Source organism: Paramormyrops kingsleyae, chromosome 16, assembly GCF_048594095.1.
Source record: "Paramormyrops kingsleyae isolate MSU_618 chromosome 16, PKINGS_0.4, whole genome shotgun sequence".
NCBI classification, from domain to species: domain Eukaryota; kingdom Metazoa; phylum Chordata; class Actinopteri; order Osteoglossiformes; family Mormyridae; genus Paramormyrops; species Paramormyrops kingsleyae.
This window is the reverse complement of record NC_132812.1, coordinates 663,779-688,097: the sequence shown is the minus strand read 5'-3', so window position 1 is coordinate 688,097 and position 24,319 is coordinate 663,779. Positions and strand designations below refer to the sequence as shown.

At 42.4% G+C, this 24,319-nt stretch overlaps 1 protein-coding gene across 1 annotated transcript; it reads left to right on the top strand.

The window, feature by feature from the left end:
- The first annotated feature begins 11,186 nt into the window (after positions 1-11,186).
- Positions 11,187-22,409, top strand: cenpq (centromere protein Q). Its single transcript, XM_023790450.2, has 9 exons — positions 11,187-11,681; positions 12,109-12,199; positions 12,578-12,638; positions 18,238-18,334; positions 19,633-19,701; positions 19,942-20,071; positions 20,156-20,275; positions 21,756-21,833; positions 22,046-22,409. Exons 2-9 carry the CDS (start codon positions 12,110-12,112, stop codon positions 22,220-22,222), a joined length of 822 nt encoding a protein of 273 aa, XP_023646218.2. The 5' UTR covers positions 11,187-11,681; position 12,109; the 3' UTR covers positions 22,223-22,409.
- The last annotated feature ends 1,910 nt before the right edge of the window (positions 22,410-24,319 follow it).

Below are 24,319 nucleotides of genomic sequence, written 5' to 3'. Positions count from 1 at the left end.
TACCTCGGACGCACCTCTCGTGGAGCCCCCCCCCCCCCCCACACAGAAACTGCCCGCCCCCTCATCAGCGCCAATCAACACTTATTGTTTTACAAATGAAAGCGAGTTTCACGGTGTCAACCTCGGGTCTGCACAGAAACGTCTTTCTAACAGTGTGGTCTGAGGAATCGTAAAATACATATAGCCTATATTATAATCAGTGAGAAAAAATAAGTGCAGGAACTCTAATTTTCCGTCATTTGACATTTGTGCGGTGAAAAAAAAATCAAGTCTTTAGGATGTGTTGGTTCAAAAACTATTTTAATTTAATCATTCTTCCAAGCAATAACCTATAGGCATAGGCTACTTTTTTCTAATTCGCAAATGGAATACTGAAAACCATTAAAACAACATGAACCAGACCAGTGTGATACTTGTAGGCCTAACAATAGACTAGGGCTAAAGCTTATGCGATTGGTTGGGACTCAGTGGATGCATATGATAGGGCACTGTCGTGGCTCGTGGGTAATGTAGTCTTTTATCGGTCTTGTGATATTGTCTATTCTCGGGCCACTGTCGCTGCGTCGGATCAGTTTTAGTAAGTACCGGAACGCAGAAAAAAGTGGCGGAACCCAAAAGACGAAAATACAGAAGTTCCGGAACTGCGTTCTGCTGCGTTCTGGCCCACTTCAAGCACTGATTATAATTAATTGAATTTGAAATACAATTGAATCCCCATTTCTCGATTCAGTAATTGCGATTTCAGTTTCCCGAAAGTATTTGAAAGAATAAATAAATGCATTTGCTTACTGTCTGTAGATCGTTGTGATAAATGATCTGTTTAAAATACAAGTGGATTGTGTATTATATATGGTTGCACTCCAAATGTGTTGAGCCCCTTTAAGAAGGCACACTCCCTTATGGGATACATGCAGCAGCAACGTGTGGCTCGGCGTACAAGGTGTGTGAAGTGTTGTATTGGTGATACAGGCTGAATTAATAAACACCTGCAGATGCCAAGGTCTTGGTATTAGTTCTTGGGATACACAACATGGTGTCAGAAGTGGGATTTGTCACTCTGCACATAAACAAAGCTCCAATTGAGGTGAAAGTCGACACAGGGGCAAAGTGCAATGTCATGTCGCAAACAACCTTCGAGAGAATAGCAAAAGATGAACGGCCTGTGAAGAAAGATAGCACACCCAATCTTGTAGCTTATGGTGGGGGTAGAATTAAAACAAAAGGTTTAGTCACACTGTTGTGCAGTTTACAAAGACAAAGCCACTTACTCCCATTTTTCTTGGTGGATCAAGACGTCCAACCGCTGCTCGGATTTCGTGCGTGTTTGGATATGGGGATTGTCTCGATGAGCCCACACGTTCACCTGGTCAGTATGGAGAGCTGTACTGAACAAATCCTCAATGAATACAACGACTTGTTCAGGGATGAACTTGGAGAACTCCCAATCACTTATTCCATGACAGTAGACCCAAGCGTGCAGCCTGTAGTTCGCCCTGCACATCGCATTCCGCTGGCAATGCAGGATCGCGTTAAAGCAGAGCTGGACCGCATGCAGAGTTTGGGTGTCATAACGCCAGTCTCCGAGCCAACGGACTGGGTTTCGTCTATGGTCGCGACACATAAGAAGGACAGACAAGAAATTAGACTGTGCATAAATCCTAAAGATCTCAACACTGCCTTGAAGAGGCCCCATCACCCAATGCGCAGTGTAGAGGAAGTAGCATCCCAGATGTCGGGAGCAACTGTATTTTCAGTGCTGGATGCAAAGAATTCTTTCTGGCAGATACGTCTGGACCGCAAGTCCTCTATGATGACCACGTTCAGTACTCCCTTTGGGCGCTATAGATTTCTTCGTATGCCCTTTGGCATAAGCTCCGCAAGCGAGGTGTTCCAGCGCTCAATGGAGCAGTTGTTTTCAGGGTACCCCTGTGCTATCATTGTAGACGACATTATCATCGGAGGCCGCGATGCTGCTGAGCACGACATCAATTTGAAAAGAGTGCTTAATCGAGCACGTGAGGTTAAGCTCAAACTAAACTCTGCCAAATGCAAATTCCGTCTGGACCAAGTCAGCTATGTAGGCCATATTTTTACTCGTGAAGGTTTGAAGGCGGATCCTTCAAAAATAAAGGCAATCTCTGAGATGCCAGCTCCCAGGGATGTTCCGGCGGTGCAGCGCTTCCTTGGGATGGCAAATTACTTGGGGAAGTTCATTCCGAACTTTAGTGATGTTGCTGCACCTCTAAGGCAGCTGACGCACAAAGACACTGCATGGTGCTGGTACCAGCAGCACCAGCAGGCATTTGAGACCCTCAAAGCATGTTTGACCACCCCGCCTGTTTTGTCATACTTTGATGTGAAAAGGCCAATTACATTAACCTGTGATGCCTCGTGTTTTGGACTTGGTGCTGCGTGTATGCAGGACGGCAGACCAGTAGCGTACGTGTCTTGAACGCTCACAGACACAGAGACACGGTACGCGCAAATTGAAAAGGAGCTGCTTGCTGTCGTATTCGCCTGTACCAAATTCAGGGATTATGTGTATGGGAAATCTACAATCGTCGAAACGGACCACCAGCCCCTGGTGACCATTCTGAAGAAACCCATTCACACAGCCCCTGCACGATTACAGAGAATGATGCTCAGGTTACAGTGCTACGACATCAGTCTGGTGTACAAGAAAGGTAAGCACATGTATCTTGCGGACACCCTGTCTCGTGCTCCGAACACAGAGGTCCCTCCAGATGCTGGAAATGACAGATTTGAGGTCATGTCCGTCAGTTACATCGCCACTGCCCGACTGGAGGAAATTAGAAAGCAAATAGCAGAGGATGAGGTGCTACAGGCACTCAGCACTGTGATTCAACAGGGTTGGCCTAGTAAAGAACATAGTTTGTGTCCTGCTGTGAGGCCATACTTTCCCTACAGAGATGAACTAGCTGTGGAAGACGGAATAGTCATGAAGGGACACAAAACAGTCATTCCTCACTCGTTACAGAGGGAATACATCAGCATAGTGCACAGAGGTCACCCTGGTCTGGATGCTACCAAGCACAGAGCAAGAGGTATAATTTTCTGGCCTACCATGACTGCTGATATCACAGCGGAACTCCTCACATGTTCAGTCTGTAACAGCACAAAGCCACATCAACAGAAAGAACCACTAACCCTATACCCAGTTCCTGACTTGCCCTGGTCTATTGTGGCGACAGATATGCTTGAGTGGCGTGGCCAAAACTACCTAGTGCTCGTGGACTCATACTCGGGTTGGTATGATTGACCTTCTCCGCGACACGACATCCCCAGCCGTGATCAGAAAATTCTCTGTGCATGGCACACCGCACACGCTCATTTCTGATAATGCCAGACAGTATACAAGTCAACAATTCAAAGACTTTGCCAAACAGTGGGACTTCATCCATGTTACTAGTAGTCCAGAGTTCCCACAGTCGAACGGCCTGGCAGAAAGAGCAGTCCGTAGTGCCAAACAGCTGATGGAGAAATCTCATAGAGATGGAACGGACGTATTCCTCAATCTCTTAAATTTGAGGAACATTCCCCGTGACCCAACGTTAGGTTCCCCTGCACAACGCCTGCTGTCACGGCAGACACGGTCAACCATTCCCGTCAACTCCAAGCTGTTAGCACCATCTCCCAAACATGCCCAGCAAGTCACTGCACAACTCTTTCATAAGAGAATGACCCAAAAGCGCTATTACGATGCCTCGAGCTGTCCACTGCCACCATTGACAGAGGGACAAGTTGTGAGAATGCAAACCCCGAAAGGATACAACCACCTCGGCACAGTAAAGAAGGTGAACAAGGAGCCTCGTTCCTACACTGTCCAATGCAATGGGAGAACATATAGGAGGAACCGACGCCACATCCTTCCCGTTGCAGAGCCTCCTCCTCCACAGCTTACACCCGAGGACATTGACTCTCAACACACCACTACATGCGCACAGGACTGTACTTCCCCTGCGCCACATTCACCACAAATACACCACCCTCAACCAGAACCTGTACGCACTGACCTACCTAAGCACACGGTACTGTCCCCTAACAAGTTCGACAGTGCACCGTACAGAACGCGTTCAGGTCGTATTTGCAAGCCTAACCCAAGATATGAATAGTGAGCTCTATTAATGTAAGTTTAGGGGCACTTTGATTCTTATTTTGAATACCTGCTATCTTTGTTTATTATGGCTGCTTCCATGCCAATACCATTCTTTATTTGATGTGTATTTTACATGCGTAAAGACCATCTTGGGATTTGTAACTACAATGGTTACATTGTTATAATGAAAACCATTGGCATTATAAGTTGTTGGCTATGTTAATGTAATGCCACGAATTTGTTAATTGTTAAGTGTTTCCCTGACAGGAGGTTTCAGCTAAAGGAAGGGGATATAGATCGTTGTGATAAATGATCTGTTTAAAATACAAGTGGATTGTGTATTATATATGGTTGCACTCCAAATGTGTTGAGCCCCTTTAAGAAGGCACACTCCCTTATGGGATACATGCAGCAGCAACGTGTGGCTCGGCGTACAAGGTGTGTGAAGTGTTGTATTGGTGATACAGGCTGAATTAATAAACACCTGCAGATGCCAAGGTCTTGGTATTAGTTCTTGGGATACACAACACTGTCTGTAACAATCGGTGCTAATCTCTTTTTCAGTTTTAAAGTTCGATCAGGGCTAAAAGACGAATTAATTAATGTATGTCGTTAACATTACCCTGGCATGACATTAATGCGATATATGCATTATAAATGTGCCGACAGACAAAGCATTTTTATAAGTAATGAAGAAAAATATGGAACTTGCAACTTAGAATTTGTAAAAACTGTATGAAGTCCAAGCACACAAAAGACTACTGATTACTATCTCAATCTCTTATGAGATGGCACAATGCGCTTTGCACGTAAACACTGATGACGCTACCTTCGAAAAAGATTGCGCAGGTATGAGCACACGAAATACTATAAATTACCAGTAAGGGTCAGTCCCAAAAAGGCAGCTGGCAGGGGGAAGTGACGTCACAGGCACCCGTCAAGGCAGGTAGCGGCAGCTGCTACTCCGTCACAGGCACCCGTCAAGGCAGGTAGCGGCAGCTGCCACTTCTGTCCGTCGCTAGTGGCGCTAAACAGTGACAGGAGCCGTTCGGGAACAGTGCCTGCCGGTAGTGGCAGGTCTAGTGGCAGGTGCCGTTCAGATACAGTAGAGAGGCACCTACCAGCCGCTCATGGAAGTAAACCAGAGATTCTGTGAATCGGCTAGGATAAACTGGGATACGGAAATAAATTGAGGACTTGTTTAATCGTTGTATGACTATGCATGATGTTATTGTTGTTGATTGCAAAACTCTTCATTGTCATATTTGAGAAGACAATGATTGTACCGTTTATATTTATTATATTATATTTATTCATTTTACAATGTAATAATATTTCTTATTACATTGAAACATCTCTAGGTACTATTGTTATTTGGTATGTAAATTATTAAATTTCCTCAACTTCTATAGCTAAGGAAGCTTTGTATAAAATTATGTTAAAATTCCTGCATTTAGTTGTACTATTTATAATTATAATATTCACAAAATGATCATTAAGCCGATGTACAGAATCTCTGGTTTAGGCTACTTCCAGGAGTGGTGGGTAGGTGCCTCTCTACTGTATCTGAACGGCACCTGCCACTAGACCTGCCACTGGACCTGCCACTAGACCTGCCACGACCGGCAGGCACTGTTCCCGAACGGACCCTGTCACTGTTTAGCGCCACTAGCGACGGACAGAAGTGGCAGCTGCCACTAAGAACTGGCAGCTGCCACTTCTTATGCTACGTTCACACCGCGAGCGTCAAAGACGCCAGCCGTCGCTCCCGCCGCCCTGAACGCGACGCTACCCAACGCCGGAGACGCTCTCTGACGTCATAGAGTGGGCGGGGACAAGGCCGCTCTGAATGCCAGGCTCTGAGAACTTGTGAGAACTTGAACTTGTGAGAAACGTGTAGCTTATATCTTTGCACCGACTCCTGATAGGACATAATTTGTCAAATAAATATTGTTGTGAGCCAGTTATTTGCATTCCCACTTAAAATCAAGCGTTCTGGAGGGAAAATGTTACCTATAAATAGTGTAGCGCTTCTTTTTAAATTTACCTTGGATCACAATGGATGATCGCCAAGTAGTTGCTTGTGCTTTGTTTCTTTAGTTAACATAAATAGTACTTAAAATGTTTCACGACAGTTCTACTAAAACACATAATTATGTTTTGACAAACACTAATGCTATAAATAGGTTTAACATTACGGACAATTTGCACTGTTTTCTCTGCTATGGCGCCAAAATTACTACTGATCTCCTTCCTTTTTCACAAAAAAATATATTATGCACTTCACCATCTCACCTGGAACACCGATTGTTTCGGACACTCTAGTCCATGCCTCATTTTTTTATTTATGTCCCTGTATGCAAACAGAGACACATCATATATAACTGGGTACCCGGCCACAGCAATAATAAGTCTCTCCTCCATTGTGCCTAGGAACGGTTGGGTCGGAACAAAAGTTTACACGCTTATGTTCTGCGGCGCTCTCTTTAGCGGAGCATCTCTACATTCCCATTGGTTGCCGCCCAACCGCGTCACAGCTCATTACCATAAAGTTGACTGGATTCAACTTCTGTCTGACGCTCCCGCCGCTCAGATCGCGACGCGCCGCGCCGCGCCGCTCCTCGACGCCTCCCGACGCTCCCTCCCATAGAGAATGAATGACTTCCGGTCGCTTTGACGCTCTCGCCGCTCGCAGTGTGAACGTAGCATTAGTGGCAGCTGCCGCTACCTGTCTTGACGGGTGCCTGTGACGGAGTGACAGCTGCCGCTACCTGCCTTGACGGGTGCCTGTGACGTCACTTCCTCCTGCCAGCTGCCGTTTCAAGACTGAACCCCCTAGTAAATTACTCCGGACGTGTGTGCAGTTATGTATTGGATAATTCATGATGTACTTGTGAAACAGGATGGGCAGTTATGAGCACACAAAAGTGCTAATTACTAGAAACAGATTGCGGTCTAAGTATATTACGGTACAATAAAAAAGACTTTCGCGTTCAACATTTATTTTTGATCATAGAAATGCAAATAGGGAACATTATAGAGGTCTTATTAAAGAAGTGGTTGGTGTGATTATATATATCGTGTTTCTTGTCACTTTCTGTCACTTTAGGTTGCTGTTACTATATATTAAAAGCAACATAGTATTATAATTTAGATTGAAACGTATTGCTTAATTTAGCCTTGACAGTAGTCTTAATATTAATGACAATTTTAATTTTCTTGATCTCCTTTGGTTGTTTAATAGTAATTTGAGAGAATGTTGTGACAGATGCATACAGAGAATACCAGATCAAATGACTAGTGTACAAATGAACGGTGTAGGAAATGGGGTCGTTATAGGCCTCTGAATTTGTAAAATTTGATAAAACACTGGTGCTTAAGGTATGAACAGAAAAATGGGTGAGGGATAATTAAAAATAAAGGGGTATTCAGAAACAATTTAAACTTTATGCAGATTTGCAAATAGTTGGTGTAACTAGGCTACATAAAACAATGTATTGAAATGTGACCAAAAACAAACAATACTCAAGGACATAAACAAATGTCAAAGATAACATGCGTGTGAATTCCCATCTCGACAAAAATACATAGAAAAACGAATGTTTTTATATAGTCTCCGACAATATTGGGTAATTTACAAGTGCTCTGAAAGCTTATTCCTGCTAATCCTCTGCTAACCTCCGAAGTTACAAAAAATACCGTGCCCACCACCACGCAAAATGACCCACCATGCAGTCATTTTCGCCGCGCGCACCTCTGCGAGTATAAACCAAGCTTTAAGTGGTGACAGTCGCACGTAGCGGTGACAGGTCGAATGACAGCCGATATGTGAAGACACCAGGTCGAGTGACAGGTTCCTATGGCCGTGCCGGGTCCCGTGAAATGCGCCGATGGCCGTGCCGGGTCGGTTGCCATGCGCATATAACAGTGAAACATCGAGTGCCATGCTCATGTAGTAGTGACATGTAGAGTGGCAGCTGCCACTGCCATGCACACGTAGCGGTGACATGTCCAGTGCCATGCTCACGTAGCGGTGACATGTGGAGTGGCAGCTGCCACTGCCATGCGCACGTAGCGGTGAGATGTCGAGTGCCATGCGCACGTAGCGGTGACATGTGGAGTGGCAGCTGCCACTGCCATGCGCACGTAGCGGTGAGATGTCGAGTGCCATGCGCACGTAGCGGTGACATGTCGAGTGGCAGCTGCCACTGCCATGCGCACGTAGCGGTGAGATGTCGAGTGCCATGCGCACGTAGCGGTGACATGTCGAGTGGCAGCTGCCACTGCCATGCGCACGTAGCGGTGAGATGTCGAGTGCCATGCGCACGTAGCGGTGATATGTCGAGTGGCATATGCCCGTGGCACGGAAAGATTTTACTCTTACTGCATTTGCGTTGACCGGAGCTGGAGAGGAGCGGCTATGCTGGGACATGCGCCCCGCTGGTGCTACAATACAATTTTAAAATGATAAATGATTGGAGACACATCTTTACTAAATAGTATCTGGGCCAAAAGTGTGCGAACGCTCAACATAGGAAACTATTACAAGACTTATTTTTTTCAGTCAGACTTAAAACATGCATAATAATATTAGCCTATAGCGTTATGTGTCATTTGTGTACAAAACTACAGTTTTGTGCACAAACTGTGTGTGTATGAGAGAGAGAGAATTGCCTTTATAGAGCAAGGCAATTAAGAATTGCCTTAATTGCACATATATCCTCTGGTGTGTCATGTCACATGTGCTCTCGCATATCGTATAAATAAACATAGTGGGCCGCCAGTCCAGCCCTGCCCCAGAGGGGCTATAAAAAGACAGAACCGATAACTGTTGAGGTTCTTGCTGTACATGCTGAATGTATGTCAGATAATCGCTCCCTGATTATAATCTGTCAGAGAATAAACCGATGACTTGCAACTACTCCTCGTCTCTGCGGTGAATCTCTTCTCATCAACGGACCTGGAGGAGAGGCTGGGTCCAACACACCCTACGTGCGATCACATAGCTTGAAACCAGGTACCGGGGCTGGGGCTATATGGTGCGTTCGTTTCTCTCTCGGAACTCGGAAATTCCGAGTTGAGTGACATCACGTCCGACAATCTCCCGTTCGAGCTACCACCACATCACGGAACAAAGGATTTGTGAGACTTGCAGGATTCTAGTGATTCCTTTAAGTATTCAATGAGTAAAGAAATTTGTTTAAATGGTATTGATATCAAAGACAGAAAATGTAATAACAAATTTTTAAGATGTTTGATTCATTGCCCTGCAACATTTCGACATAAATACTTTTGGAATAGCCAATTTGAGAATATTGACTGGAAATTGATTTGGACGTATAACAACAAATATTGTGTTAATAACAAAGTTAGTGAAGTATATTTTAAAATTATACACATCATCTATCCAACTAACCAATTTCTCAAGAGATATAAAGCTGATGTTTCTGAATTTTGTTCTTTTTGTGGAATGTATGTGGAATCTGTTTTACATCTTTTTTTTTTAATGTATATATGTTATTTTTTTTGGATTAATGTTGAATCTTTATTTACTACACTGAGTGGATCAAAAATTAATATAAGTAAAAGAGATGTCATTTTTTATTATGATAAAAGAGATATCGAGGAGTCACATTTTCATGTTAAATCTTTTAATATTACTAGGTAAATTCTATATTCACAAATGTAAATGGTCATCGAGAATGCCCAACATCTCCCATTACAAGGTGGATTTGAAACATTATTTTGGAACATTACAAGGACTTTTAAGCCGGAAAGCAACCAGAACTATGAGTGCATTTGCGGAACTGGATTCCTCTTTTATATCATTATTGTAGATGTACCCCTCTTGTTGTTGTTGCTGTTATTGTCGTTGTTGCTATTGTCATTGTTGTATTATTGTTATAATAATAATAATTAAAAAAAACATCACGGAACAAACATGGCTGCCTCCACGAACACGGCGCTGTGTGTTGTTGCTTTATATTTTAGCAGATTTGGAGTGAGATTATTTTTTCGAGAGACAAACAAGAAACACGAACTAGTCAAACAGCATTAAAAGCTTTATAAAATATTTTAGTACATTCATAGCGATATTCTTTTTTCGAGAGTTAAACTACAAACAAACCAAAGACACTAACAAGTCTGGTAAAAAGATGATATTGCATGCTAGGATACTGTGTACGTTCATGATATGGTACTCTCTAAATCGAACTCGTGCAATTACATTTATAACTATTAATACATTTAACAAAATAAACATTTTTAAAGATTTATAAAATAGAATAACTGTTGAGTTCAGATGACGTTTTCATCCGAGTTCCGACTCTCAGAGAAATAATCGAACGCTGCATTACTACGCTGAAAAACTTGAGGGGGGGGTCTCAACCTCGAACCGGGTAACTATATTAACACTTCAAAGTACACGTCCGTTTCAATGAAAACGATGACGATGGCCCAATCCCAAACTATACCCTCGACACTCCGCCTTCATTTCGAGTCACACTCCCGCCGAGTCACCCTCACAACACGCCCTATACACTTAAACTGAAGGAAATTGTCACAAGAAAGATTTGAGACAGACTTGCCCTCGCAGCGCCTTTTTACAGTCTTCTTTACCGGAAAGAGGAAATGCATTACGTAGTGATTTGACGAAATGATAATGACATATCAGTTATTTTAAAAAAGCACAGTTTATCTAATGCGAGAAGACGACGGCTACGTCGTCTTATTCCACTGAGCAATTTTAAGTATGTACATGTGTCATATTGACGATTGTACAATTTCTACCATAGCTAACTTAGTTTACACGCATAAAACATTACGCATTACTTCTGTACCAAATACCAGATCCAGATATGTAGAGGAAAAAACAGGCAAATATGAAACATAAATTGTTATTGCTGGTGTGATGTTGATCGAGTTTGCGTACGAATGTTTCTTCGCGTGGTTTCTAGTTCGAAAAGTACACAAAATCTCTCGTAATCGGATCACGATAAAATCTATCTGTACTGACCAGCTATAAATAACTGCTTTCCTAATTTTTTTTCTGCAGCGATGAATTATAACATGTAACACAGACTTTCTATGTGTATTTCACTGTGCTGTTAGAATCCAATTATTAAATTATCGCGCTGTTCTGTTTCCTGTGCGCTAGGAATTATGGGATATGGAAGTGGTAGTGAAATCGCGCGAGCCACCATCGTTGCCGACTCGCTAAAGGAGGGCATAATCGACCACTCCCCCTTAGCCCTTGCTGCTTTGAGACACACTTCAACATGGCGACGGGTCTCGGGAACGCGCAAACGAAGGCGGAGTGGTGAGGCGGAGTGTGTAGGGACCAGTTTGGGATTGGGCCGATATAACGGCACATTTGATATTTTTTTTATCTATCTGACGCGTTTGATCAACGCGATTTACGTTTTGAATATGCGACGAACTGGTTGCACGCCGTGGGCAGGGCTAATACGCAATATCCGTGTACGTAAAGGGCACGTCAGCGGCACTCGTCTTGGGCATGCGTTATTACAGCCTATTAGCCAATTTTGAATGTGCCGCGAAACGGGTAAGTTATCCATTTCTTAGTTTTTTGTACTTAGCAAAAGTAATTGAAATGGGTATTGGTGTTTATGTTTATATGAAATAGGAAATCAAAACTTAAGTTAAACGTCCTATGTGTTTATCGATAAACTGTCACTAAATTATTAGTGGCTCATCTCAACTACAAATACAATTAACTCTATACTTGTAATGAACTAATTTTAAAGGCAGTGATGAAAATGGGTGCATATTAATTTTATAGATTTTTTTTATTAGATTAACGTTTGATAATGTGCTTATTATTAACCGAGTTATCTAACATGAGAATATATACAATTACAATATAGTCCCATAGAAACTAATGAGATTTCCGCTTCGTATGTACCATTATTAGACCCTTAATACACGAACTTGTTAGTAATGTCAAAATAAGCTCCTCACTCCCTGCCTAGGATGAAGCCATTTCGGGCATCAGGACGAACCTCCTCACTGCCTCCAAGTCGTAGAAATGGGGGCAGGAAAGGTCGCCAGGCGTTTTTTCAGGTTAGTGCCTTGGGAATTTGCATAAGGCTAATGTCACAGGAAATTGTGGCCATTATCCAGTGTTCCTGATGCATGGACAGGTACAGTAAGTGTGAATGTGAAGTGTATTATTCTTCCACAGTAGAGCTTTTATAGGTGATGTGAAAACAGCTAAAATCATGTGTTTGAGCAGGTTAGACTTATCAATATATAATAACACTTAACTGAGGAAAAAACATCTAATGAGAATGGAATTTATAAAATCAACACAATCTGCACTGGAAATCCACATTCCCTAGGCTAGCCCACTTTGAGACAATGTTTACTGTGTACCAGCTGGTGGTAATCTATAGTACCTGCTTGGGTAGGCTGATAACTAGCAGGCCTTCTGTTCTGCAGGAAGAAGGCCCCAATGCAGGAGCCATGTGGCATGAAACCAGCACAAAATGCAGGAGCAAAGGTGAGAAATCCAGCCAGTGGGAGGCACTAGGGACTTGGAAAAGAGCTGCAAGTCCACAGAATCCAAACTAGTGCAGTTCATATTTGGTCCTGCTAGCTTGATGCCAATACTGGTTGTCATGATAACTGTTCTTCAAAAGATTTTAACCATTTGATTCTCTAAATCAGGGGTGGCCAGTCTTATCCAGAAAGGGCTATTGTGTATGCAGGTTTTTGCTGCAACTCCCTAGTTGGCTTACTAATTAGAGGACTGATTGGCTGAAGAGTCTTCACACCTGTGTTTGAACAATTGGCCTAAAAGTTACCTCAAAAACTAGCATGCAGATAAGATAGCCACCCCTGACCCCTGAATCTCTCCAAGATCAGGATTGTGGATGGTGTCTATTTAAACCAAGGGTGGCCAATCTTTTCCGCAAAGGGCCGGTGTGTATGCAGGTTTTTGCTGCAACTCCCTAATTAGGTCACTAATTAGAGGACTGATTGGCTGAAGAGTCCTCACACCTGGGTTTGAACAGCCGACCTAAAGGTTACCCCAAAAACCTGCATACACACCGGCCTTTTGCGGATAAGATTGGCCACCCCTGATTTAAACAGTCTTGAATCCAAAATGATCTGTGTATAGTGTGGTTAGGTGGCAAGGTGTCTGCTGCACATAAACAAAAATACTCAAACTGTTCTTTCTGTTTAGCATGAACAGAAGAATTTGGCATTTATTTTTGAGTCACTTCTAAATTAGAGGCTGGTGGATGAACTTGTCCAAATAAAGATTTAACTAGTATGACGCTGAACAGAGTACTGCAGTCAACAAATATTCTAAATTTGGTTATATAATGGAATTGTTAACAACAAGACATTCAATTGTGAAAATTAATATTCGATTGTGGGGGGAGCAGTACTACTGTGGATGTTTCCCTTGTGAGTTCTTGCGTGGGCCTGTCCTGCTGCACTGACTGCACTATATGATGGACGGGAGTCATACAACATCACTTTCATTGATTGAAATGAGGGAATAAGTCAACAACAACCATGTGGTAATGATGGCAGAATGTTCACAATCCAAATGCAGAGAGATAGAGTTGTACTCCTAACAATCTAAAAAAATACCCTGTTTGGAAATATTTCAGATTTTGGTTGGTAGGCTGCAAAAATTTTTATGGTTGCATTTTGGGAATTCTAGCTTCAAGCATGTAAGTAGCATGCTTTCTGTTTTAATGGCACTTATTGTAAAATTATACCTTAGAGTAAAACTTCTTTGTTGTGAGATTTCGCTGAATTTTGTGCTTCTGTACTGACTGAAGTAGATACTGAATAATCAATAGGCTAGAGACAGAAACTTAAACCATTGGGGACTTGTAGTGCATTATTTCCCATTACACATTAAGGAAAAAATAATTGTTATCCCATGTAGGGTTCAATATGTGTTGTATATACAATACCCTAATTATTTTGTTTATTTTGTAATGTGTAGGTATTTAGATCTTTTCAAAGACATGTTTTTGTTTAAATAAATATACCTATATAAGTAATGGTAACACTTTACATTAGGGGCACAAGTAATGTATTAATAAACCAGAAACTGTTTTAGTTAGGTACTGATCCAGTCTTTGTTCATCATTAATCAATGGTTCATGAATTTCATGCAGTTCCTCTGTTCCTGTGTATGTCCTGGGTATGACGTTAAACTGCATTCCAATAAAATATATTTAAATTTGTGGTTGTAATATGACAAAATGTGGAAAAGGTCAAGGGGTATGAATACTTTTTCAAGGCACTGTAGTTATGTCTCTCGTTATATAGGTTTGCCCTCTCATGGACATAATGGACAAAAACATTTGAATGTTTTGAACCTGTGTTATTTTACAATGAATAATGGATAATGCTTTACATTAACTCCACCCTCATAATGCATTCATTATGCATTCATAGAACATTCATAGGCAGCATGTAAGTATACCTTATCCTAACTAGGGATGGGTATCAAGAACTGGACAGTGTGTGATATTAATATTATCAGATGCACATGCAATTCTTACATCGCTAGTCAGCTATATGAAGATCGGCCTTTTTACTTTCAGTTCTGTACTTTCAATATAGCGTAGGGAGTTTGTTTCGTTAAAACATTTTTACTTTTCATAGGAAAAAAACTTAGCTTTGCAATTTTAATCCATCCATCCATCCATCATCTTCCGCTTGTCCGGGGTTCGGGTCGCGGGGGTAGCAGCTTCAGTAGAGGCACCCAGGCCTCCCTCTCCCCAGCTAACCCCACCAGCTCCTCGGGGGGGACACCGAGGCGTTCCCAGGCCAGCCGAGAGATATAATCCCTCCAGCGAGTCCTGGGCCTGCCTCGGGGCCTCCTCCCTGTAGGACAGGCACGGAAAACCTCTCCGGGTAGCCGCCCAGGAGGCATCCGCACCAGATGTCCAAACCACCTCAACTGGCTCCTTTCGACGTGAAGAAGCAGCGGTTCTACTCCGAGGCCCTCCCGGATATCCGAACTTCTCACCCTATCCCTAAGGGAGAACCCAGACACCCTGCGGAGAAACCTCATTTCGGCTGCTTGTATTCGCGATCTCGTTCTTTCGGTCATTACCCATAGCTCATGACCATAGGTGAGGGTAGGGACAAAGATGGACCAATAGATCGAGAGTTTGGCTTTTTGGCTCAGTTCTTTCTTAGCCACGACGGACCGGTTAAGCGCCTGCAGAACTGCAATGTCCCCTACCTCCCCCGGACTCAATGTCCCCTACCTCCCCCGGCATGCAGTTGGAATTCTGCCGGAGGCACGAGTTAAAGCTCCAGCGAACAGGAGCCTCTGCCAGACGTTCCCAGCAGACCCTCACTATACGCTTGGGCCTACCAGGTCTGACCGGCTTCCTCCCCCGCCACCTGAGCCAACTCATCACCAGGTGGTGATCAGTTGACAGCTCTGCCCCTCTCTTTACCCGAGTGTCCAAGACAGAGGGCCGCAGATCAGTTGATACGATTATAAAATCGATCATCGACCTGTAGCCCCGGGCATGTTCGTACCATGTCCACTTATGGACACCCTTATGCTCGAACATGGTGTTCGTTATGGACAAACCATGCATTGCACAGAAGTCCAATAACTGAACACCACTCGGATTCAGATCAGGGAGGCCGTTCCTCCCAATCACCCCCTTCCAGGTCACACTGTCATTGCCCACGTGAGCGTTGAAGTCCCCCAGCAAAACAATGGAATCCCCCCGCGGCACACCAAATAGCATACCGCTAAGGGAATCCAAGAAGGCCGGGTACTCCGAACTGACATTCGGCGCATAAGCGCAGATGACAGTCAGAGACCTATCCCCGACCCGAAGGCGCAGGGAAACAGCCCTCTCGTTCACCGGGGTAAACTCCGATGTTAATGCACCGAGCTGTGGGGCCACCAATAGCCCTACCCCAGCCCGGCGTCACTCACCCGCCGCAACTCCAGAGTAAAAGAGCGTCCAGCCCCTCTCCAGGAGATTGGTTCCAGAACCCAAGCTATGTGTTGAGGTGAGCCCGACTATATCTAGTCGATACCTCTCAACCTCACGCACAAGCTCAGGCTCCTTCCCCACCAGAGAGGTGACAGTCCATGTCCCGAAAGCCAGTTTTGTCAGCCGGGGATCGGACCGCCAGGGCTTCCCTTGGCCGCCACCCAATCCACAATGCACCGAACCCCTGACATTCCCCTTGCGGGTGGTGGGCCCACCTGGGGACAGTCCCGCGTGCCTCTTTCGGGCTGTGCCCGGCCGGGCCCCACGGGCCAAGGCCCGGCCACCAGTTGCTCGCCAACGCCGGTGACCCTAGTCCGGGCGAGGGAAACGGGACTTTGATATTGTACTTTTTCATAGGGTTCTTTCGGATTGCTCAATTTTAATTATTATTCCTATTTTAGATTATCTAATATAGGTTTAAAAATCAGTTTAAAGTTTACCTCTGCTTTTGCATAAGCATTGCATGTGTTCTTTGAGACAATGAATCATTTCCTTCCTTGCTATTTAAATCACTCCTAGATGGGTTTGTGAGAAATTTGTCGAACTCCTTTTTGTTTTATAAATACCCCAATAATTATTACAACAAAATACTGTGCCGCCCTACTATATTATACAAAATACTTTATTTGTCCTTTATTCTCTGACTTTGCAACTTTTTTCATGACTGAGGTTGTATTGTGTTTCAGAGGCAGGGTATTTGCATAAACAATCAACAAATAAAGCATTTCAAGTCCCACCTCAAAGTACCAAAAAAAGTATCCCAGTTTGACACTTTCGGTACTGGAACTTTTGGTACTGGTACATGACCGGTCAATGGAAACCAACAGAAAAGGGACAGTACTGAAAGTACTGTTCCATAAGTACCGGACCTGTTGCAGTGGAAAAGTGCCCTAACATATAGTAAGGAATAAAAACATATTGCATTCAATAATACTTGAACATTTTGGGGTAGTAATTTAATGTGAATGTACATTTAAACATTGAATATTTTAATTGACAGTATTTCTATAGTAATTTAATTGGGAAAATAATTAATGCAAAAGTATTCTCCTTCCATGTCAGTTCCAAATTATACAGTTTATTAAGTTTTGTCACCTGAATTCAGCTCATTTACTTTCGCCTCAAAATAAATTTCAAGACAACAGATTCAGTTGGAAACATTCAATGTGTATTTATGTCATCTTCATAATTCAAGAGGTAATATTCAGTCCCTTTGTTTTCGCTTTACAAATACGCTGCCAAAATTTCAGTGGTTTAAAATATGGTATGAAATTCAACCTTCTATATCCCGGACTAGCAGGATGGTGAAGCAGCACTACAAGAATACAGGAAAATAATTTTGCAAAAAAAATTGTTAAAATAACTGTTAAATCTCTTCACATCGTGTCATGTCTGTTTTTTGCACCACATTATAGAGAGTATCTATAATCAGTATATAAGAGCATCGATAAGTATCAGCATTGATAAGCAGTATTGGTATCGATGTCTGTATCAATAAAATCCTAATGATACCCATCCCTAATCCTAACATACCTCAAAAACTTCAATATACATTTATGACAAACATTATATTATGATAAACTTTATAATTGTAAAAAATGTTTGTCATTTATACAATTATAAAGTATATTATCATATAATGTTCGTTATTAACGTATATTAAAACTAAGATATGTTAGGATGTGGTATATTTACATGCTGCTTATGAGTGTTCTATGAATGCAATACGAAGGTGCAATGAATGTGCATTATAAAAGCATTATGAAGGTGCAGTTAATGTAAAGCCTTACTGTTTAATGTATATTAAAGCTGTTAAGGTATGTTAGCATGTTAAAATATACTTGCATGTTGCTTATGAATGTTCTACGAATGCATTATAAAGGCATTATGAGGGTGCAGTTAATGTAAAGCATTACCGAATAATGGAATGTCGCGGCCAATTTTGACTGCACTAGAGCTAAAGTAAACACTAAAATATGAAGTGGATATACTTAGTGGACTGAATCCCTATAATAAACATTGTTTCAAGGGACATTGTACTCCTAAAAAGTGAATGTTTTGCAAACTTTCAGTTCTTCTTTCTCGTTGTCCCTTTGTCAGATGGTTATACCAGGAAGGTCAAAAGTCAGGATACATGGAACCCAATGGCTCAGAATTCCATTACTGCTCTGGACAACATGTTAAGCTTGTCTATCATGTGAGTTGGGCATTGTTTCTCTGTGTTCTCAGAAAAGTGTGGTATTGTAGGGCTGGGCGAAATATCAGATTAGCTTATTCAATACATTTTTACATACAAAATAGCTTGATAATACATTATCTATATTATAGGCAACATGGTTTGCCATAAAATTTCAGGATGAAAAGATCGTGCAGTTCCAGAAAAAGTAATTCAGTGTATGCATTCTCAAAAGTGCTGTCCATATGCAGACATGCGAGGTACAAATCAGGCAGGTGGTAAGGGTCGAGGATTGGGTAGTGACAGACACCCCCACATAGTCCCACCCACCCATACAGTGTCAAAAAAAGAAAAGTGCAAGGGAAAGAAATATTGCAAAGCACAACACATGCACAATAAAGAAAACTGAGTGCTGAAACAGTGAAACAAAGTAAAAATAACCATCACAAAAATATACATACAGCTTTTGAAAAAATTAGGAGACCACAGCAAAATTTTCCTTTTCATTCATTTCTCTATTTATGGTTGTCTCCAGCCAGTCTCTTTATTTTTCATGGATGAATGGCTTCTTCCTTTATAGGACCTCAGTCCTGTGCCTAGGAGCCTGTTATGAACTGTCATAGCAGTGCACTTACACTACTTAATATTTCCCATTCTTTTTGATGGGTGTCATCCACCAAACCATGAATGCACAATTTCCCGTAAGTGTCAACCTAAATTTTGGGATCTCCAAAAGGCTTTGGTCTACCGATCTCCTGTGGAACAAACGTAATTAAATGCTCTGACTGATGGGTGGGAGCAAGGCCATTAAGAGATTTATATAAAAAAAAAAATGTTAATTTTTAATTCAATCCTAAAACACACCAGTAACCAGTGCAGTGCAGTAAGTATCAGGGAAATGTGGTCTTGCTTTCACTCACCTGTTAGCAGCCATGCTGCTGCATTTTGGACCAATTTTAGATGAAAGTTGGAGGCCTAACTGATTCCAGCGTAAAGATAATTGAGACGTGAGAAAATAAACACGTGTGACCCTTTCGAAGTCATCAAAGCTAAGTAAGGGCTTGACCTTCGTTAAGAGCCTTAATTGGAAAAAGCTCTTCTTAACCACTGAGTTTACTTAGTTTTTTGCAAAAATATTAATAAGATAGATATATATTGAATATCAATGCAGTGACCTAAAATATCAAGATATTGTTTTTCAGCCATATTGCATAGCCAAGTTGTATAGTCATTATCATGATATGCTGTTCTCCCTTTGCATCTAGTTTTTGAACCTTAGTCTTTTTCCCTTAAAACGGCATATTCTTTCTACATCTCAGGTCTGTCCTGACCATGAAACAGAAGGACAAAGAGCAATCTCAGAAACATCTGAATAACCTGAAGGACAGGTGATTAGTGTGAGATTCCTTGTGGCTGTCTGTTGATATCATATCAAAAGGATTTAAATTAAAGAAGCAATCTATAGGAATGATTCTAGGCCTAGTTCATAGGTTACAGCATATTCATAAGAAAATAATTCACCTTTAGTAAGGCCTTAACTTTAATAGCCCTTTTTCTGTTCTGTTTTTTTGTTTTTGACACTCTTGCAATATTATTAAACTCTTACTGTGATTTGATACTTCCCAAAGGTTCATGTCAATCTGCACACAGCTAAAGGTCCCCTCCCAAAAACATGGTGCCATTCTACAAGGTTCTCACCTTCACCAGGTTGAAGCCAAGAGGGCAACACTGGGCAAGCAGTGTCTGGAGGTTATTGAGGTGAGGGAAGTTTGGAGTGTATGTATTTGTATGTTTAGGGGTTTTGTTGTTCTTTAACAAGCTGATTCTGTGCACATGTATTAGGAGCAGGTGAGCACAGTCGTTAGGGCTCTGGAACAGCTTGAAGGTAAGATAGAGGTACTGAAAGAGGAGAACAGGAGACTGAAGAACAAGCTGGAGGAGCAGGAGAACAGTTGTCAAGAGGTAAGTTGATCAGCATCCACTTCCCTTAACATTTAACAAATGATAGGCTAGGATACTGGATGGTCTACCTCACTTACAGCAACTGTTATTTGTAGATTTACATATGATTGCCAGACTTTGTTGAACATCAAATCAGTGATCGCTCACCGAAAACCAGACAGAGTTCTTCAATAAGAACTTGTTTGGAGATTCTCCGCTGGGCAACACTGAAACGTTTCCATTCATCTGGGCTGCCTGGCCGCCAAAACGACGCCACAGAGAATAATATACATAAATATGCGGAATCAGTCTGTGGATTAATAAGGAAATGCATTGAGGTTGTTGTCCCGTCCAAAACAATAAAGATATACCCAATCATAAACCCTGGATAAACAATGAGGTTCGTGCAACTCTCAGTGACAAACTGCCACATACAACACCAGCAATCCATAGGAATACGAGCAAGCCAGCCATGCCCTCTGTAAAACAATATAAGCCAAGTGTGAGTACAGGGACAAGGTGGAACTGCAATTTAAGGGAGACATCCAAAGCGTGTGGCAGGGTCTGAACACCATTACAGACTTCAGAGGGATAGCATGTCATGCACTACCGCATCTTAACCAGAAGAGCTGAACATTTTTATGCTTGCTTTGAGGCAAATGACCGCCTGCCCAGAAAGGCTGCATGCCACTGATTGCATTCCCACACTCTCCATCACCATGGATGAAGTGCACCAGTCCTTCCTGAGAGTTAAAACTCGCAAGGCTGCTAGACTGGACAGCATCTCTGGGTGTGTCCTCAGAGTGTGTCTGAGCTGGCTGGAGTGTCAGTGCTTCGAAAGACTGATCAGGGACTTCATCTGCTCCACCCTGCCTGCCACTTTGGACCCGTTGCAACGGATGATGCCATAATCCTGACCCTGCACACCATTTTCTCCCACCTGGAAAGGAGGGACACGTATGTAAGAATGCTGTTTGTGGATTACAGCTCAGCATTCAACACCATCGTTCCCTCCAAGCTTAACTGGACAGTACCACAGCATTAAGAGCCAGATCAGCAGGCTCCCAATACAGTTTCTTCCTCCAGGTCATCAGGATGCTGAACTCCAACTGATATGTCATCCCCAGAGCATCACCCCCACTCCCCAGTGAATGCCTCTGGTTCACTAAACTGTACTGCATTACACCTACAGTCTGTCTGTCTGCCCCATGGGATATTGTATGCATACTGTATGTATGCTGTATTGTCTATTGTTGCATTTCTGCATATGTAGAGTTGCATATTGTTGTACATGTATCTTGTGTACAGTCTCTATGTACAGTACACTGTTGAACAGATGTTTTTTTTCTCATACAGTTAGCCTTTGTTTAATGTATTGCACAGCATATAGGAACTTGTGGTTTTTGTGGTGGTTGTTGTGTGTGCAGGACGTTTTTATTTGATATACTATATGTATGTGGTATAGCTTGCTGTGTGAATGATTCATTGTGGCATTCTATAGTTCTTGCAGTTGGCTGAACAGGGTATCCTGCACCTGCCCACTTTACCTCTCAGAAATGGACAAGAATGCCCCCTGCAGGTATCTCTGAATGCACCACTGGAGACCCATGTTCACTGCAGCATTCTCTCGTGGCAGGTTATGAACCAGTTTCTCAGCTGTAGCTCTGTTCAGATTTGTGGCACCAGCATGCCAATGTGACTGCTGACATAATGAGGTGTAATGAGATGCGTATGACTACGGCACCATTTTGGTGGACAGATTAATTTGCTAATCTGCTATCATCTGAACAGGAGCAGATGGTCGGGATGGTGACAGGGCCTGGTGTGGCTGGCCACCTGGTACAGACCCTAAAGAGCTCTTTGGAACTGGAGGGCATGCACGCATTTCTGGAGAAATCTCACCAGCAAGCTGATGGCCTCCTGTGGAACACAGGCCAGCCCAACCACCACTGTCCCTTTCCTCGTTAAGTGATGATGAGGATGTTGGATTCAGCAGAGTTTATATACACATAATTTTTTTTTTTTTTTTAGAATAAATGAGACATTACTTCTGGTGTTGTAAAATTCCTTCCAGAAACAGGCCTAGGTTTCTGATTTCTGATTCCAAATCTTGAGCTAATCTTTTAATAAATATTTAAATATACATACACATACAGTAGGTGTCGATGCATTCTTCATCTGAGTATGGCTGACAAACTTGCTGTATTCTTCCTTATGATATTTCTACAAGTCCCTAATTAGATTTGTTGTATTAAAGGATGTTCTTGCTACCTCCTATTGAAAGGATGACATTGCCAACTTAGCAGGTGGCTGTTGGGCTACGATGATTTATTTTCCACTTCAAAGAATTTAAACATGGCTGACATCTCAGTAGTTTGTAGTTTCAACCCATGTGCCTCAGGCTTACTGTAGTGTCTGGGCTATAGGTAGCTGATACCAATCAATTCAAAAATGCCTGAGTTGGCCCTGATTCTGATCTTTGATGTCTGTTCAGGACATCACTGGTAATGAACTACCACACAGTAGAAAGAGGGACAATCAGATCTAACAGTACTGTACAGTAATGGGCGGAAGTTTTGGCAGGGACACAAATGTGTTTCTCAAACTTTGCAGCTTCAGTTTTTGTGGTGGTGATTCATACTTTATTACAGAAACACAATTTTCACAGCATGTTGACCAGGGGAAAGTAAACAAATACAAATCAGCTAAAATTCATCTATCATTCTGATTGTATTGAAGAGCAGACTGATTGCTATAAAAGGAGGGCAGAAGTGCTTGAAATCATTGCGTTAATGTTAGTAATGGTTACCTCCAAAGAAACATTGTAGCCGTTATTGCTTTGTTTCAAAATGGCTTCTAATAGTATTGTACCTGAAAGAACCATCTACCAGATCATCAAGAACTTAAAGGTGAGAGGTTTAGTTCTGGTAAAGAAGGGCTCAGTATTTCTAGTAATGTCCAGCAAGCAACAGGACCGTCTCCTGTGGAGTCAACCATGGAATCCTGTCACCACCAGTGCAGAGGTTTCTCAATATTGGCAGCAGGTGGGTGTGAATGTATCTGCACACAAAGACTTTTGGACAATGGCCTGATATCAAGAATGTCACAAAGAAGCCACTTCTCTTCAAAAAAAAATATCAAGGACAGAAAATTTGGACAGCAGAAGGTTGGTGGAAAGTTATTTTCTTTGAGGAAGCCCTGTTCCAACTGGGACATCTGGAAAATCAATTGTCCAGAGAAGAAAAGGTGAATGCTACCATGACTCTTGTGCCAACAGTGAAGCATCCTGAGGCCATCCATGTATGGGGTTGTTTCCCATCCAAGGGAGTGTGCTTACTCACAATTCTGCTGAAAAACAGTCATGAATAAAGAATGGTATCAAATCATCCTCCAGGAGCAACCTTTCCCAAATGATCCAGGTGCAGAACCAGGAACATCTGCAGTGATTCAACCAACCCAGACACAGCCCTTTCACACTTCTGCAATTCAGTAACCGCTACAAAGCCCTGTATGCTCACATGGCAAGACTGAAGAACAGTTTCTACCCTCAAGCTGTCACCTTGCTAAATAACCTACACTAGGACCACTACTCACAGCAGCACCAGACTGACCTAACCCTAACTGCTACTTATCCGCACCACACACATACATGCAGAAATATGCACTTTAAGTATATTGGCTCCTAGCCATCATTCAATCACCCAAGTTGACTGTATGATAATGCTGCTATGAAACTTATCTCAGTACCATTATTGTTTTCCATGTAATCCATTAGGCTGTGCAATATTGCCGTTCATGATCATTATCCTGCACTCTCAACTGATGGACTTATCAGGTGCAGTTTTCCTCCTGTACATTAATACTGTATATTGTAATTGCTATTTATGCTATTTATTTTGTTCTATTTTTTTCCTTAAACTTTCTTAAAGAGGCTTCTACAGGAAGATTTAAACGTCATCTCATGGAACTTGTACAGTGACAATAAAAATATTTTATATCTTGACTGCGGGATGAAACCGGAGTACCTGGAGTAAACCCTACCATGACACAGGGAGAACACACAAA